A 17,559-nucleotide genomic window follows, 5' to 3' on the forward strand; every position below is an offset into this window, starting at 1 on the left:
CTGTCTATGGCCGGCTTCATTCTTCTCAAGGTTCATTAATCCCTTGCTCTAAACTGATCAATTGTTTTTTAGACATGCTACACAACTGCAATCCTGGAATTTCTTATCATTGGACTTCTAAGAGTTTGTTCTCACATTCAACATTTTGCTCCTTCTAGTTGTCACCCTTTTTTCTTGGAGTGCATCTTAGGTAACTTCCTTGGAAAGGTTACCAGGGATATAAACTTTCTGGGTAGATACTTGTCTGAATAATTACTTTATTTCAACCTCACACTTGACTTTTCAGTTCAGTTCAGTTCAGTCATTCAGTCGTGTCCGACTTTTTGCGACCCCATGAATTGCAGCATGCCAGGTCTCCCTGTCCATCACCAACTCCCAGAGCTTACGCATACTCATGTCCATCGAGTCGGTAATGCCATCCAGCCATCTCATCCTCTTTCATTCCCTTCTCCTCCTGCCCCCAATCTCTCCCAGCATCAGGGTCTTTTTCAATGAGTCAACTCTTCGCATGAGGTGGCCAGAGTATTGGAGTTTCAGCTTCAGCATCAGTCCTTCCAATGAACACCCACGACTGATCTCCCTTAGGATGGACTGGTTGGATCTCCTTGCAGTCCTTGACTTTTAGGCTAAGTATAAAACCCTAGTTTCAAAATCACCTTTTCTCAGAGCTCTGAAGCTCTTATTTCATATATGCTAGCTTCCAATCTTACTAATAAGAAGTCTAGTTAGTGTGACTCTAATTATGTTGTGAGTGGATATATATTCCCCACTATCACCATCCTGTACTCTTTGTCATGGAAGCATTAAGAATTTTCCTTACATCTTAGGCGTAGTGACATTTCAAACTGATGTACCTAGGATACTTTGGATTTATCCTTCTTGCAAGTTGGTGGGGCCTTAAAAAAAAAAAATCTCTCCAATTTTGGGAGAACTGTCCACAGCTAAAGGGAATCTCCTTCAAGGATGGTTACAATCCCCTTCTACCCCCCCCCATAGTCAGCCAGTGGCTGACTAATAAGGGGTACAAAAGGTCAGCACCTTCCCTCAAGGAGAGGATGGCTCTTCGGTGTAATTTATGCTCCAGAGCTCCCAGCCTCAGGCCAAGGCTAGACTTTGCCTGAGAGCACATCCTTGCTCACCCCTTCCCTTTCCTTACAGATTTCTCTAAGAACACTGCCTTATTAGACCAAGTGCTCCTAAACCCCTGCTTCAGGCACTGCTTCTGGGGAACCTGACCCAAGACCACACGGGACAGACTTTGGGAGGAAATGGGGATATCTTGGTAAAAATCTTACATCTCGAACTCCAAACTCTTGTCTATGATTCTGTTTACAACTCTCATCTGCAAGGCGTGGGTCATGATCTGCTAGTTTTCCCACAAGCTCAGAGCAGTCAGAACTGTGGAGGGTGGGGCTGGTGAGTGGTTCCACAGCTTTGTCCCCACCCCACCCAGGAGTCTGGTTTAGCCAAAAAACAGTTTTGTCTGACCTTCCCCAGGTCCTGGATCTGTGATGATCTTGGGTGTTAGAGAAAGATTTAGACTCAGACCTGGGATCGCAGGTTCCGTGCGCATTTCCTGCAACAGAGTCAGCACCGCACATCTTCCAGATTGCTTGGGGCAGACAGGCCAGTGCTGCTATGTGGGATTAGCTCATGGCTCACTCCTACTCCGCATGGCCTTGTACAGCCTGCATCCCACATGGCCCTGCAACTCCTCCACACAGCAGCACAGCCCAGAACCTGCTGAGCCTGGGGAGGATGATGACAGCCTGCACTCATTCATTCCAAAGACAACTGAGCTGAGCGTTCTCAACTCAGCCACCAATTCTAACAAGAGGAAGTTCTGGCTTCCTCACCCACTCACAGTCCCATCAATAAAACATGTATGTAGAGCACTCACTAGGTACTGATCTGAGCTCTGGAAACACTGCAGGAAAAGGATGCAAGTGCGGGGACCAAGCAGCCAGTTCATGACCTCAACGGGATCATCATTTTCTAATTGTTTGGGAATAGCCTCAGTGAGTTTAAATCGTATGGTTATTAGACACAAACCCCCAAATCATACATTTCATCATTTTGCAGATCAGGAAAGGGAGGCCCAGGAGGGGGTGTGCCCAGCCTTGGGCTCCCATGCCACCAGAGACGTTCCTTTTGCATGTGCACCTGCCACCTGGGGTTCTAACCATGAGTTTTCAGGTACCTGATTCTTCTGGGCAATCTTTTGTCCCTTTTTCCAGCGGAGCACAGGGGTCAGGGCTGGCAGCTCCTTCTCCTCCTCTCCCGTCACATGCTCGCCCAGGCTGTAGGCGGCCTCGAACACGATGGGGCTGATGACGTCCTGTACTCTCCGCTGAAACAATAAACACGAGGCTCGTGAACGGCAGGCACTGCTGACATGTGCAGAGCATTTCAACAGTTTACAAAGACCTTCCACACGGCCCGCCCCATGTGAGCCTCACAAACCACCCTTGTGAGGCTGGATTTTATTGCTTGCATATTTTAAGATGAGGTAATGAGGCCAAGGGCAGTGACTGTCTTATCCAAGGTCACTCCGCTAATGAGCGGGGGTTTTCCCACTCTACCTTGCGTGGTGCGAAATCCTGGTCTCTTTAGCATGTGGAAGACATTACCTTAGTCATCTTCCAAATATTCTTATAAGCTAGTTGGCGGGCTGGCGAGCATCTGTACTGACAGTGCAGCGCTAACCCTTCCGATCCACGGTGTTTTGATCATCAAAGCTCTTCTGAGTTGAGATAAATACAGACTGTGTGTTAGGGCAGGGGACCTGTAGACATGGGGGCCTGATGGCTTCCCAGAGCTGGGCTCCTTGGAGCCAGCGATGAAGGCTGACTTCAAGCCTGTGTTCTTCCCTTCAGACCCTAGGACTTCAAGAGCCAAGGGAGTGATAGGCTGATAGTCCCAAAGAAGACCTACAAGATGCCAGGCACCATGCAAGGTGTTCTTGAGAGGTAAGCCACACACACAAACCATGAGAGCTGGGCTTACTCCCCTCCATTGTATAATAAAGGGAAGATGAAGGCACAAGTTCCCCAGGCCACAAGGCTAATAAGGATTCTGAGTCACATCAGCTCAATCCTGGAGTTCCTGGCCTTTCTGCTCAAGTCCGCTCCACTGTCTCCCTGGGACTCTGGCTCCCCCAGGCTCACAAGTTAGACAGCGAGGCAGGAATAAAGCATTAGTTTCCCTGCATCCCTGGCCAGCACACGCTACGGAAGGTGGGCTTCCAAGGGGAGCAGGGCAAATCTGAGAAGTAGCACCAACGAGCCACGTCTCCGCTGCCTGCATCTATCAAGGAGAAACGGCAGGAGCCGGCAGGCCAGCGGGAGTGAGAGGCGCTAGGTGGGCGGGCAGAGGCCACCCAACCCCAAAGCCTCAAGCAGAGCCAAGGACTTCAAACTACACTCTGTGTAAAGTCTGGCGGAGTTGGAAACAGGCGAGTGCAGTGTTCAAAACAGTAGAAAGTTTTAAAGTTCCCAAGAGGCACACAGTGAGGAGCTGGCTCATAGCCCACCCCACGCCCCCTGGAAACCCAGTGCCCCCTCCAGAGGCAGACATGCCTGTCAGTTTCATGGTATCTGTCCAGTCTAAGCATAATTAGGTAACTGATGATTGCACTTTGCTTTCCTTACTCAGCATGTACTCTGGAGGTGGTTCCAGGTTAGCACATAGAGCTACCCACCCCCAACCATTTTTAACACAGAGTTTTTTTTCCCACAGAGGTCCTTACCCACCAGCGTTTGGACTCAGAGCTGCTTAAATAAGTGAATGAATGGCAGCCCATCTGACCATTCGGTAGTGGCATTCTCCAAGATGGGTCTGTGAGCCTCAGTTTCCCAAGGAGGGTGGTAAATGAAAGGGTCTGTGATTGAACAAGCTGGAGGGGACACCAGGTTAAACAGGGGTCTGCATCTTTTGTTTATTGTATGTTTTTACAGCAACTGTCTCCCAGAAAGAGTAGGGTGACCCCAGGTTTACTGGGGCACAGAACCCTGTGTTTCCTGGGAGTTCCGTGGGGGTATGTATGTGGTGCAGAGCATGTTCAGAGACATAGAAAATCTCCCACAGCAGCCCAGAAGAAGAGATGGCATCCAGGCCAGAGTGGCGTGGGAGGGGAGGCAGATGGGGTTGCTGAATGTGGGGCATGGGGGACAAATCACTCTGGGGATGGGAGCCTGAGTGACCAGCAGGTGGCTTATATCTGTGCTCAAAAAAGCATTCAGTTGAGAAGAGATTCAATCATTTGCATAAATAAAACACAGGACTGTTCAGGGGAGTGACAGGTGAGCCTTTGGATAAGATATTTCCAGGAAATTCTCTCAAATTTCAGATGTTAGGTGCAGATCTTTAATACTCATGTCCTTTCCGGGAGCAAAACACCTACCTGGGATCCAGGTGCCTACTGACTGACTCTCCAAAACAGAATTTAAAGTCTGGGTGCAGAGAACAGTGAATGAGTGCACTCTTAATGTTTTCACAGATAAATGCTTCAGTGTTTCTTTAAGGGTGACTGCCTTAAGGTTCTGCATTTAAATCCTTCATGTCAAAAGAAGTCAGTTATTACACGATGTTATTCTTGTGGGAGGAACGGAGGGTGGGGCTGGGGGAGGCAGAAGTCACTCAATGTTTCCTGGCTACCATATGTATTCTAGAAACTGGGCCAACCTCTCCCACAGACATCCTTTTACTTAATCCACACAATACCTGAGCTGGTAGACTGTGTTGCTCCCATTTTACAGATGAGATAAACAGAGGCCCCGGAGCTCAAATAAACTGTGCTCCACCCCCAAACCAGTAAGTGACAGAATTGGACTCATTCTTAGAACCAGAAGCAAAACTGCTTTCCTTGAAGTCTGTCAAATGCTGTTTAAAAATCATCCCAATTGTTCTGACCTCACCCTGAAATATTACTTAATTACTTAGGGGGACACAGGGCAGGAAAGAAATGTCCTTCATTCCAGGAAGAATGTGAGTAAATGACAAATAACTAATTAACAGGGAGTTTACATGAGGCCTATTTCTAAATGTGCAGCCATTCAAGCCATGACCGATGCGGGGAGAAGTCTTAGTTGGGGCACAGCTATTTGGGGTGAGTGATGAGCTAGGACATCTAGGGGTGCAGATGCTGTGTTCCAGCACTGACTGCATGAGTCAGTTTTAACTAAGATGTTGGAACAACACTTTCTTACGACATGTCCCAAAAGCTCTGGGCAGCAGGGTCCTACCCCACACTGAGCTACGGGTGGAGGCAGGGGAAGGCATGGCAAATAGAAATGAGCCAGCACTCCCCAAAGGACAGCCCTTCTTGCCCACACTGTGTTTCGTTTTATCTGAGCTGCAAGGGAGAGGTAGCAGCACCATTTCATGGTTTCCTTTGCATTTCTGGAAGCGCAGCTTCCCTCAGCTCAGCACTGCACCGACGTGAAGGGACCCCTTAGGCGGAGGTTTACGGGTTGGGTGCAGACCCTAATCGCTGAAATTTTTTCACTGCTTGAAAATATTCACCACGACACCCTAAAACTTCCCAAGCTGAATACACACTTATTCTGATAGACTAAAAGCCAACAACCCACCTTTTTCTGCAAAAAATCTACTGGAGTCTCCTGTTCTGAAAACTGAAGGGGGCTGCACGGAGGAGAAACCTCAGACTAGTGGCAGATTTTGCGGCGGCTGAGGTTTTATAGGGAACTTGACATATGTGCAATTAGAAATTTACTGGGTGCTTACTTTACGCCAGGCAACGTGCTGGGCCCCAGGGAGACAGACTTTGAAGGAAACAGGCAGACAGTGCTGACCTAGTACAACACATACTAGGATAAAGGCGGCTTTGGGAACACAAACAGGGTTTCTGATCTGGACTAAGGGCTGGCGGGCTTCTCAGAGGAGGTGCTCCTGGACTCGTCAGAAGACAGAGAGACATCAGCCAGACAGCAGGCAGGGCCGGTACAGACAGCAGGGGGCGAGGGCACAGCCATCCAGTGGATTACATGTGTTCCGCAAAGGTGGGAAGAGCAGGCTTGCGGGCAGGTGGGAGGAGAGACGGCTACAGCAGAGATCAGATTTCAGGGGGACTTACAGGCTGCTGATTTCAATCTAAACTCTAGGCAGAGCTGGCAGGCAGGTAAGGTGATGCGAGAGGCTGAGTTACAGAAAAATCCCTCTGGTTTCTTGGATGGATGGGGTGAGATTGGAGGCAGGGAGGCCAGCAAGGAGGCTATGTTATAGAAAGATCCCTCAGGCTGTAGCATGGAAGTGGACCGATGCATGTAGGTCTGCTGGGTTCAGTATAAATAGGGGCCCCGGGGAAAAATGTGTATTATAAGTCACATGGTTGCAGCTGATTCTTCGTGACCTCGTGGACTGTAGTCCACCAGGCTCCTCTGTCCATGAAATTTTCCAGGCAAGAATACTGGAGTGGGTTGCTATTTCCTACTCCAGGGCATATTCCCGACCCAGTGATCAAACCCGCATCTCTTTATTTTTCGACTCTTGCACCGGCAGGCGGATTCTTTCCCACTCGTAAGTACCACCTGGGAGGGCTTCCTAAGTGGTGCTAGTGGTAAAGAACCTGCCTGTCAATGCAGGAGACATAAAAGACCTGGGTTCCGTCTCTGGGTCAGGAAGATCCCCTGGAGGAGGGCATGGCAACCCACTCCAGTATTCTTGCCTGGAGAATCCCATGGACAGAGGAGCCTGGCGGGCTACAGTCCATAGGGTCGCAAAGAGTTGGATACAACTGAAGCGACTTAGCATGCACAAACACATGCACCACCTGGAAAGAGGATCAAGCCAGGACACAGCAGGGGGATAGGAAGCAGCAGAGGGAGATGACTGGAGTTTGGTTAGGAGAGCTGGGGGATGAGAGAGAACCCATGGAAGGTGCCCTCCTGGTGGACCTGGCAGCCTCTCATCACCACGGGGAACCAGGAGAGAGTCATTCAGTGGTGAATATACTGAGTTTTGTTACAACACAGAAATCCTCTTCTCACCTCCAGATGCCAACTCCACAAAGCATCTCCCAGAATACACTGATTTGGGCCTAAAACCCCAGGCTTCCTTTCTGTTCCACAAACTTGTTCCCCTGTCCCAGCTTTCAAGTCCAGGCTCCCCATCACTGACCCATCCAGACTCACTACAGACCCTCTGCCTACACTATGAGCTTGTCCACTTATCCTCCCAGGGACGGGCTTTGCTCTCCTTTGAATTACACCTTCCTCCTCCCTTGGCGCACCTCACACACAGAGCTATTGTGTTGGGGCCCTGAGAAAGGACCACCGGGCCCAGAAGAGTCTGCTGACAACAGCAAGAGAGACCCTCACGGAAACATAACTGAGGACCCCCGTTCCCTCATGGGGAACTCTTCCTTGTCGTTCAAGCTTTTCCTTGTCATTCATTACCTTGCTCTGAAAATGAAATCGAAGTAACTCAGAAGAAATCGAAGTATACCCCACCAGGGTATACTTGAGACTGGCAGGGGCCAGCCACGCAAAAATCCCACCAGAGGAGAGGTACTCTCTGCCCTGTTATCCTCGGGCATCTAGGCTATTGTGAGAGTCGGAAGTCCCAAAGTCTTCTGTCTCCTCTACTCGCGGAACCAGGGAATTTTCCCTGGTGAGTATATAAGGAGTATCAAAGCTCCCATTGACCTGGCTGATGGGAGGTACGCACCACTCTCTGGGGGACTCTATTCCAAGCCACACCACGACCCAACATGAGTAGGACTCAAGCACCATACACCTCTTGACCAGCCAGGTGAACTAGAAACCGACCTCACATTGCTTTTCTCCAAGAAATACAGGGTTTTTATCCTCCTTAGCCAACTAGCAGCTACAGTAGTAAACGACATGAAAACAGGAAGGGTTGGTTTTACTTTCAATTTGCAAATAACAGAGAAGGCCAACAAATAAGCAGCTAGCATTAAGCCAGACATTTGGTTTGGGAAAAACCCTCTATGGGCTTTTGTTTTTGTTTTAAAGGCCTCAGTATTTTTCTTTTTCCAAACAAGATCTTTTTGTCCACTCCCTCCTGTATCCTTTCTCAGAATTCCTCTGCTCTCTACACCCAACTTTATGATTACCTTGCAGGCAGTCCTAGAAATGAGAAGTCTTGGAGGTGGAGGCCTTTTCTGTTATCTCAATAATCATAACTATGAGAATGGTAGTTAACGTGTTAGAGGACAGCTTAGATTAAAAATTAAAGCTTAGATTTAAGCTTAAAGATTCTTCTAAAAGTAACTGAGGATTTTTGCATTTCTAGGGATAATACTAATAGAGGGACTTGTCGAAGATCTACCATCCCACTGAGAACAACCAGAAAAGCCAGACAACACACACATACACATATAAGCCTGTCTAAAGGTACCAGGGAACTATCTAGGGTAGGGGTCCCCAACCAGGCCACAGAGCAGGTGAGGGTGGACACAGCTTCATCTGTATTTATAGCTGCTTCCCCTCACTCACAGGAAGGGCATATTACTGATAAATGTAACATGCTTGAATCATCCCCAAACCATCCCCCGCACCCCTGGTCTGTGGAAAAATTGTCTTCCATGAAACTGGTCCCTGCCGCCAAAAAGCTTGGGGACTGGGGATTCAGGGAACTCTTTCCTTGAGCTGTTTAAAGGTCTGTAAGAAGCCTGGAATAAGAAGCTGAGAATCTGACTGTGAACTGGTTGCTAAAAGGTTGAGTTCTGGAGTTCTGAGTCCCTGGCAGTCTTATGAGTCTGTGAAGATAAACTTAAAGCTCAGAGCTACTAAGGCAGCCAGGACTTGAGGATCAAGATTCTAAGAAGAGAAGCACGTGGAGATGAATCTGATATTCGACACCACATTTATTCTCAGGACATTGGTGGATTCCACAATTTGGGGGTTATGAGACTAAGAAACCAAGAAGAAGGCAGTGGCCAAGGTGCTGAGAAGATAAGAGAAGATGTAGTTAACTGCAGATGACACAGCAGGGAAGACCAGTGATTCAGAAGGCAAGTCAACAGAAAATATGCAGAATGAAGCATGGGGAAGAAAGAGGACAGAAAATTCAGAAATGAAGTTCAGAAAAGGCCACAGTGAAAGGCATGACATACTCAGAGTGATTTAATAGTCTCTATAATTATATGAAACATCCAACCCAACGCCTAGTGTAGCAAAGGTGGGCAATAAATAGTGGCTATTGTTATTTTTACCATAATCTTTTAAGTGGAAATTTTGATATAAAAATCTGTGAAAACTACCCTGCTGCAAAATGAACAGTGCATGTCGCAAGGACACATTTCACTAGGGAACAAGCTAAGGCCACATGTGGTTTCATTTAGAGTTCTATAAATTAAAAAATAAACAAATGAAAATTTAAATTAACACCAAGGGAGAAAATTCTGTAAGTTTCTCAACAAGATTAGAGACTTTAATTCTGACTACATACAACTTTGGTCTTCCCAGGTGGTGCTAGTGGTGAAGAACCCGCCTGACAATGCAGGAGACGTGGGTTCGATTCCTAAGTCAGGAAGAGCCCCTGGAGGAGGGCTTGGCAAAGAACTCCAGTATTCTTGCCTGGAGAATTGCCTGGACAGAGGAGCCTGGCGTGCTACAGTCCATAGGGTCACAAAAGCATGACTAAAGCAACTGAGCATGCATGCACATACTACTTTATATGTAATATCATATGGAAATGGATATCATTATCAGCCTGAAATGTATCATCCCCTGGTAAGCGTCAGTGCCCAGGAAGGGCATGAAAGCATTCATTACTCTTTAAGTAACATATCTGCATAAATTATTCTGTTAATCTGTGAAAATCATATAAGCCCATTGATGCTTTTTCCTCTTCAAAGATAAAACAATATCTCCTTGGATACTTGAAAAGGTTTGTTTTTATATTTGAGAGTATGTGTGCATAAGTGGGGATTGCTTATTTAGTCAACTTATATGTTTATATGTTTTGGGATTTTTTTTTTCTGCATTCATTCCCAAAACATGCCAATGGGAGGTTAGAACTTTTGACTTTGGAAATGATTTTCTAAGAGCATGACACATCCTTGTAGAATGTTCTTTGCAAAGAGACATTTTAATTATACCATAGATAACGCCATGTATCACTTGACAGCTAAGTGATACTACATGGAACTGGCCCAGCCTGGAGATTATCCAGCTTTTGTGTCCTCCAGAGGAAACGGAATGCTATCTTAGAATCTAACGCTCCTTGTTTTAATTTTCTCTTCCTCTCATCTTCAAACCTCCAAGGTGGCTCTGATAAAAATATCTGCAGGTGAATATGAGAAGTTCATGGGCAGGGAAGCCTGGTGGGCTACAGCCCATGGGGTCTCAAAGAGTCAGACGCGACTGAGCAACAAACACTAACTAACCATGAAACTAACACAGAAGAAAATGCTCCCAGTGTAACCAGCAAAAGAAATATGGCCGGAGGCCCCAGGCAGGCCTCCCCGCTCCACAAACCTCAGCCACAAGCCCTGCATCCAGCGGGCATGTCAGCCTCAATCCTCATGTTGGGACAGAAATGCCCTGAGACCCCTGGAGTCAATAGTGAAGGAGAAGTGGGAAGGGGGAGGGAGTACTGACTTGGCTCAGCAAGCAGTTGAAAATCCTAGAATCTCTTCTCTTTGCATCTTGACCTGATAAAGCAAGCTTTCACAACTGTGCTGAGTGCATCTGCTTGGGCCGACTGCAGTCCCCACCTATGCCTCAGCTCTGCCGACTCCACGTCTGCAGTGCTCTCATCCCCACGGGACAGGATCCACCCTCCACGGCCCAGCCCAAGGCTGCCACTTCCATGGGACTTTCTTGAGGACACCAGCCCTCTGACTTCAGTCCTCCAGGGTCCTGAGGATACAGTCTGGCAGTTAATTATTTTCTGCCCGGAAAATCCCATGGACGGAGGAGCCTGGTAGGCTGCAGTCCATGAGGTCGCTAAGAGTCGGACACAACTGAGCGACTTCACTTTCACTTTTCACTTTCATGCATTGGAGAAGGAAATGGCAACCCACTCCAGTGTTCTTGCCTGGAGAATCCCAGGGACGGGGGAGCCTGGTGGGCTGCCGTCTATGGGGTCGCACAGAGTCGGACACGCCTGAAGCGACTTAGCAGCAGCAGCAGTGCTGTCTTTCTCTAAATCAAAGGCCTTCCCTCAGCCTCCTATTTAAAGTTTCTAAAGCGGGGATGCATCTTATTAACAGCATCAAATAATAGATTTGTTGAGAATATTATTCCTCCTCAGCCCCTGCCTGGAAAGCTGTCGTTACAGTGTAAGCCACGTGCAGAGGGAGGTGAGGTGGGGCTGGCTCACAGTGGTAACTGCGGAGTTCAGCTCTGCCTTGAGCTCCCTGGGTCTCTTGACAATACCGTGCTGAGGCAGCAGCCAGGACAGGACACTCAGGTCAGGGCCGGGACGATAGGCGTGTGCAGGCAGGAGTGGAGGGTGAGTGGACTGACATTGCAGTAGTCTCTCTAGCAGAAAAAGCATCAACAAGGTTGCTTGCAGCCAACACCTGGCTGCTATGCACCTGCACCAGGTACCAGTGAGGCGTGGGGAAGCAGAGAGGAGGCAGGCAGGACTGTGTGAGCAAAAAGATGCCTGGACAGGAAGCGTGGGAACCTCACGAGAGGGAGCCGCCTCCGACCCTGAAAGGTGCAGGAGTGGGAGTGTCAAGAATCCTCAGAGAGAAGGTGATGAGATGCTCAGCAGGCTGATGGGGGAAGGGGAATCAGTTGGTGGGGATGATGTGGAGGTCTAACAGACAACTGTGTGTCAAGGAACAGACGCAGCAGACGAGGTGGAGAGCAAGGACTTTGACATCGACAGTGCTGGCTCTAAGGGAGGAGTCCCAGCTCCATCTCTCACATACTGCGTGACACTGCTCACGTCACTTAATCCTTCCAAACCTGTTTTCTCAGATGTAAAACAGCTTGGGCAGGAAAACGTTGCATGACTGTTGAGAAGATGAGAGCCTACAGATGCCAAGCACCATGGAGAGCTCCTGGTACTCAGGAAGCGCTCACTGTATCTATGGCATCATCACCATCGCCATCACCACTTGACAACGGGGTGTGGGGCAAGATCACAGGGTGAAGGGCAGGGAGGGAAGGCAGCAGGGAACCAGCTGGCAGGACCTCGGAAATGAGGTGAGGGTCCATCAGTCCGTGTGCAGTGGGGACTGTTGGCAGTTTTTAAAGCCAGCTTTAAGGTAAGAAACGCAGAGTTGATCTGAAGGAACAACAGGATGGAAAGGGAGGAGGATGGGACCTCAGTGGTGCTGGTGCCCCTACCCTGAGCTATAAGTTGGTTGCCATCAGCTCCCAAATTCTTCTTATGGAGAAACATTCTTGGTTAAATGAGAGTCACTTCACTCAGGAGTTCTTCTGTCCCCTTCCCAGCCTCATTGGCAATAACTGACTGTGAAGGGGGTAAAAAAGAGGTTATCTCTTGCCTCAAGGTGGGACAACTCTGTGGTGCATTTCATGGCCCAGAGCTCCCCATGCGATCAGGCTGAGGCTGCTCTCCAGCTGAGGTCACAAGCTTGATGAACTTCTCCAGCCTCATCCTGCTCCCCAATAATAAATCCTGTGCAAGGAAAGCCCTCTCTCAAGCTCTGCGTCCAGGGAACCCAAACTCACACAGTAACTAGGGTTGCAAAAACTTGTGGCAGCAGAAATACATACTTATACATATGTGCACAATATAAAGATAAAATACAGACTTGCAGGGAGGAAGAGACAAGAGTCCCTGCTTGCTCAACATCTCACCCTCAACCACTTGGCACAGCCAGATCACAGTGCCAGCAGCCCTCTTCATCCTGCACCCCCAGACTCTGTGAAGGGGAACAAATGCAGCAGGGATCAGAGAGGGAGGCTGTGGCCAGGGAAGTCTCTGATGTCTACAGCCCTGTGGGTCCTGTGAATCCAAGCCTCTTCCCGGGAGAAAAATGGGGCAGAGAAGGCAGATTGTGGTCACTGCAAAAGGTCTTGATAGTGACCAATAAGGCCCTGAGTGCTCCCAGGAGATGCTGCTTGGCAGGTGACAAATCCTCCTTGTTCAGACTCTGTGTCCTCAGACCTATCTTGCCAGCAAAAATGTGAAATCAAACAGGACAAGGGGCGGAAATAAGACTCCTAAGGCAGCTCATTCCATATCAGCCTTGACTGCTCCCTATTTTTTTAATGACTGTGGTGATGTTATAAAGTATTTATTATAAAAAGGGGTATGTGTTTAGCTGGGCCTGATAGTGTTTAAAAAAAAACAACACCATTTTAAAGCATCATGTCAGAAAGCATTCTGCATCTTCTTATGTTAAGACATGTCCACCATGAAGCGTGGATTACAATTGAGGCAAGCGGTTTCTACCAAGGAGTTTCCATTCCATTCACTACAGGGGTCAGGAGCTTCATACAGACCAGATGCTCTCAGTGCCCTGCCAAGATGCCCTCAACCCACTGGTGCACCCACTCCCGCAGCTGCTATACAGGCATTGGCTACTAACGGTTCACACCTACAGTCTTCTCAGGAGAACTGTCCCTGACTGATGGGACCCTTCTCCTCCAGAGATGCCTTCAAGGGATGCCCTGGGATAGGCAGAATCCTAAGATGACCCCCAATGACCCACGCCTCTCCCCTCCAGTGTGGGAAGGATAAATGGGACACAGGTCACTCCCATGACTATGTTACATTCTATGGCAATGGTGAAGGGATTATGCGGATGTAAAGAAGATCTCCAATCAGTTGAATGTGAGTTAATCAAAAAGGACATGATCCGGATGGGCCTCCTTTAATGGAGGGCTTAGTTCTTCCCTGAGCTAAGAGGCTGGAGGCAGAAGAGATGCACTTCCTGTCGACCTTGAAGAAGCAAGCAGCTGTGGGCTCCACAGCTGCAAGGGCATGAATTCTGGCACCAGCCACATAAGCCTAGAAGAAGTCTCCAACCTCAGATGTGACCTGACTGACACCTGAGGGGCTGACCAGGGACCAGCTGGACCATGCTCAGACTACTTATGGAAACTGAGAAATAATAAATGGATTTTGTACTAAACTACTGAATTTGCAACATTTTCTGTAGCATAGAAAACTAGTACATGGCCCATTCCACTGGCTGGCTGGCGCAGTGGTCTGACAGCTGGCCTCCGGGTGGATAAGCTCTGGAAGTAGTGATTCATAGGCCAGAGCTCTCTCATGGGACCAGGCTGAGGCTGGACTGCTTGTGAGACCACAACCTTAACTCACTTTTATCCCTGCCCCATCCTGTTCCCCTCACTTCTGAGAGCAGTCTTCTAGCACAGGCTTCCCAGGTGCCTCAGTGGTTAAGAACCTGCCTGTCAATACAGAAGACGTAGGAGATGTGAGTTCAATCCCTGAGTCAGGAAGATACCATGGAGCAGGAAATGGCAACCCACTCCATTATTCTTGCCTGGAGGATCCCAGGGACAGACAAGCCTGGAAGGCTACAGTCCAAGGGGCCACAGACAGTCAGACACAACTGAGCGTGCATGCATGCTTCCAGGACATCTCTGGGAGAAATTTCCATTTTGGCTTCTGCTTCTGGGGAACCAGATGCAGGAGACCTTGTAATCAATTCCACACTGAATTTGTTGGTTACAATCTCGTTAAAGAGGTGAGAAAAGCTGAATAAAGTGCGAGGGATGACCCAGAGCTCATGTGTGACCAAAACACAAGCAGATCTGAGTCATCAGGGGAAAAGAGTGGGAATTACATGCAGACTATCATATTGACTATTATTCTCCATTACTTGCACCTCGGGGTTTTACTCTGCCCTTCTTTTATTCATTCTCAGAAAAACAAGAGCTAGCATTCCATGAATTAAAGACACAGATCAGCGCGAGGCCTCCTCAAGGCAAATCTGTTTTGTTTTTTTTTCTTTTCTTTTCTTTTTTAGAGCTGTTCGTGAAGCATCTTTGTCTCCTGTACACGAGGCACTGTGTTTTATAGAAGGCACAGCACACAAAGAAGACGGCTGGGAACTGGCCCTGAGCAGCTGATGATTTATTACTGCAAGTTTCATAAATCACATAGATTTTTGTTGGTTTTATACTTTCCACCAAAATTATATCTTAAAGCAGAGGTTCTTAACCTAGAAGAGAATTCAGGGGGTCTGTGAACTTGGAGAAAAATATGTACATTTTTATTTTTACTAATCTCTCACTAAAATTTAGCATTTCCTTTCATTATGAATGTACATAGCCAAGACATGGGAGCAACCTAAATGTCCATGGATGGGAGAATGGATAAAGAAGGCATAGTACATGGATAATGGAATATTACTCAACCAAAAAAATGAATGAAACAATGCCATTTGCAGCAACATGGATGCAACTAGAGATGATCATACTAAGTGAAGTCAGATAAATATCACATGGTATCACTTATATGTGGAATCTAAAAAAATGGTACAAATGAACTAATTGACGAAGTAGAAGCAGATTCACAGGCATAGAAAACAAACTTATGGTACCAAAGGGAAACGCAGGGGAGGGATAAATTAGGAAGTTTGGGACTAACATATACACAGCACTATATATAGAACAAAACAAGGTCCTACTGTATAGCACAGGGAATCATATCCAATATTTTATAATAAACTATAATAGAAAATAATATGAAAAAGAATATATATATGTATAATTGAATCACTTTGCTACACACCAGAAATTAACACAACACTGTAAATTAACTACACTTTAATAAGTAAATAAATGTAGGCAGCAAAGGACAGAAGCATTAGACAGACTTTCAACTCCATCATTAATAGAAATTTAAGATATTTGCACATCATATTACAAATTGTAGAGTCCTTGAAATATTGCCTATGCACCTTAGTACTTCAAAATTTCAAAAAAGCTCATTATTTAATGCACTAATAGAAAGCAGGTACATTATTATACCATAAAAGCAGGTTTTCTTTATAACATTTTGATACATGAATTTCAACATAATTGGTTTCTTTAAAATCTGGTGTGTTTTATCTATGCACTTTAAAAGCATTATTCTGAGAAGGGGATCATAGGCTTCCCCCAACTACCAAAGAGGTCCATGCACAGAAATGAACGATCAAGGCCTTTGTCTTAATGGGAAACTACACAATGAGAGGCACCATCCTGTGGTTTCTGAAATGCTTCAAAATATGCTTCTAAAGCTGCAGAAAGAAATGCTGTGTTGTTTCAGTCTTCACAGGGTATATGAACTCCCTGGTCTCAGCAGTTAAAAATATACCGTCCATTACATTTTATGACAGGTTCAAGGCCTGAGCTCAAAATCACCCCAGGGCTCCTGGGGTTTTAAGAATTTGGTCCTGGGTAGGTATTTCAGGCTAGGGTACAGCAGAGCTGCTTCGATGCTGAGAGTTATATGAAAGCATCTGTTTCCCTGTGTGAGCCCATCGGAGGGGGGTGGGTAGCGAGAGTGGGTTCTCTGGGCTGCATGTAGCGTTCACTGCCTTTACAAAAAGAATCCTGACCTCTCTGGGGCAGGCCTGCTGCTTCACGAGGCCCGAGAGGGTACCGAGAAAGCTGAGAAGCCTGCCCCAGACCTTGGTGGTGTGTGAAAAGCCTGAACCGTGACTGAGATGAAGAAGAGAGTCAAAATACCGACCCCACAAGATTTCCAAGCTCCTCAAATCACAGTGGGCTTATCTGCTCAGCTTGGGGGCCAACTGAGCCAGCACAATTGCTTTGAATGATTTGCAGCTTAGCTTCACTTCATTAGCAAGAGGAGAAAGCAGCTCCCCTCAAACCTGTAATAAAACAAGGTCATTAAATTCCAGTGAATTTCATCAAAACTCATTGACTCTCTGGTCTATTCCATTCTCCTTCCTGCCACGCTGTTTCCACTGGTTTTGGCAAAGATCACAAACAGCTGTCACATTGCATGATCCAATGGATACCCTTCCTCTATCCTCATCTCTCCAGATCCACCCCACTCACAGGTATTCCATGTGGCTGAATCTCTTCTTTTTTTAAAAATTAACTTTCACTATTTTTTGGTCTCACTGCACAGTATGCAGGATCTTCATTCCCCAATCAGGGATGGAACCTGCACTCCCTTCAGTGGCGGCACACGGTGTTAATCACTGGTCCACCAGGGAAGTCCTGAATCTCTCCTCCTTGAAGCTCATTTTGCCCTGACTCCTCCAGAGGATGGCTCATTCCTCCAGTGCCCACTGATCCTTGTCCTGCTGCGATGATATCTAAAGTAACACATGGCATTTATTGGTTAACCTAGCCTCTCCTACCCCCAAACTAGACTGAACTCTTTGAGAGCAGGAGCCACGTTACCTCCTTCATCTCAGCATGTCCCAGGGCATGGGCCAGAACAGACACTCCATAAACATTTCCTGACATGTATGTGAACTGAAACGAACATTCACCCCCAAAAGAAAGCATCCCCCAAAGAAAGGCAGCATTATTCCACAGACCAATCCTACACCTACAGTAAACCGGATATAATGTCTACCTTACTAAACATTTACCTGAACCTTTGTTTGCTATACCATTACTTCCTTTCAGCGTTTAGACCTCACACTTCTTCACT

At 47.2% G+C, this 17,559-nt stretch overlaps 1 protein-coding gene across 1 annotated transcript in view; it reads right to left on the reverse strand.

Moving 5' to 3' along the window:
- The window catches only part of ITGA9 (integrin subunit alpha 9), a 347,591-nt gene that overhangs the window by 171,818 nt on the left and 158,214 nt on the right, over window positions 1–17,559 (reverse strand). The window contains exon 16 of the mRNA XM_043442046.1: window positions 2,201–2,350. Coding sequence (XP_043297981.1) covers window positions 2,201–2,350 — 150 coding nt within the window. The remainder of the gene's footprint in view (window positions 1–2,200; window positions 2,351–17,559) is intronic.

Source organism: Cervus canadensis, chromosome 22 (assembly GCF_019320065.1).
Source record: "Cervus canadensis isolate Bull #8, Minnesota chromosome 22, ASM1932006v1, whole genome shotgun sequence".
In the NCBI taxonomy this organism is placed as follows: domain Eukaryota; kingdom Metazoa; phylum Chordata; class Mammalia; order Artiodactyla; family Cervidae; genus Cervus; species Cervus canadensis.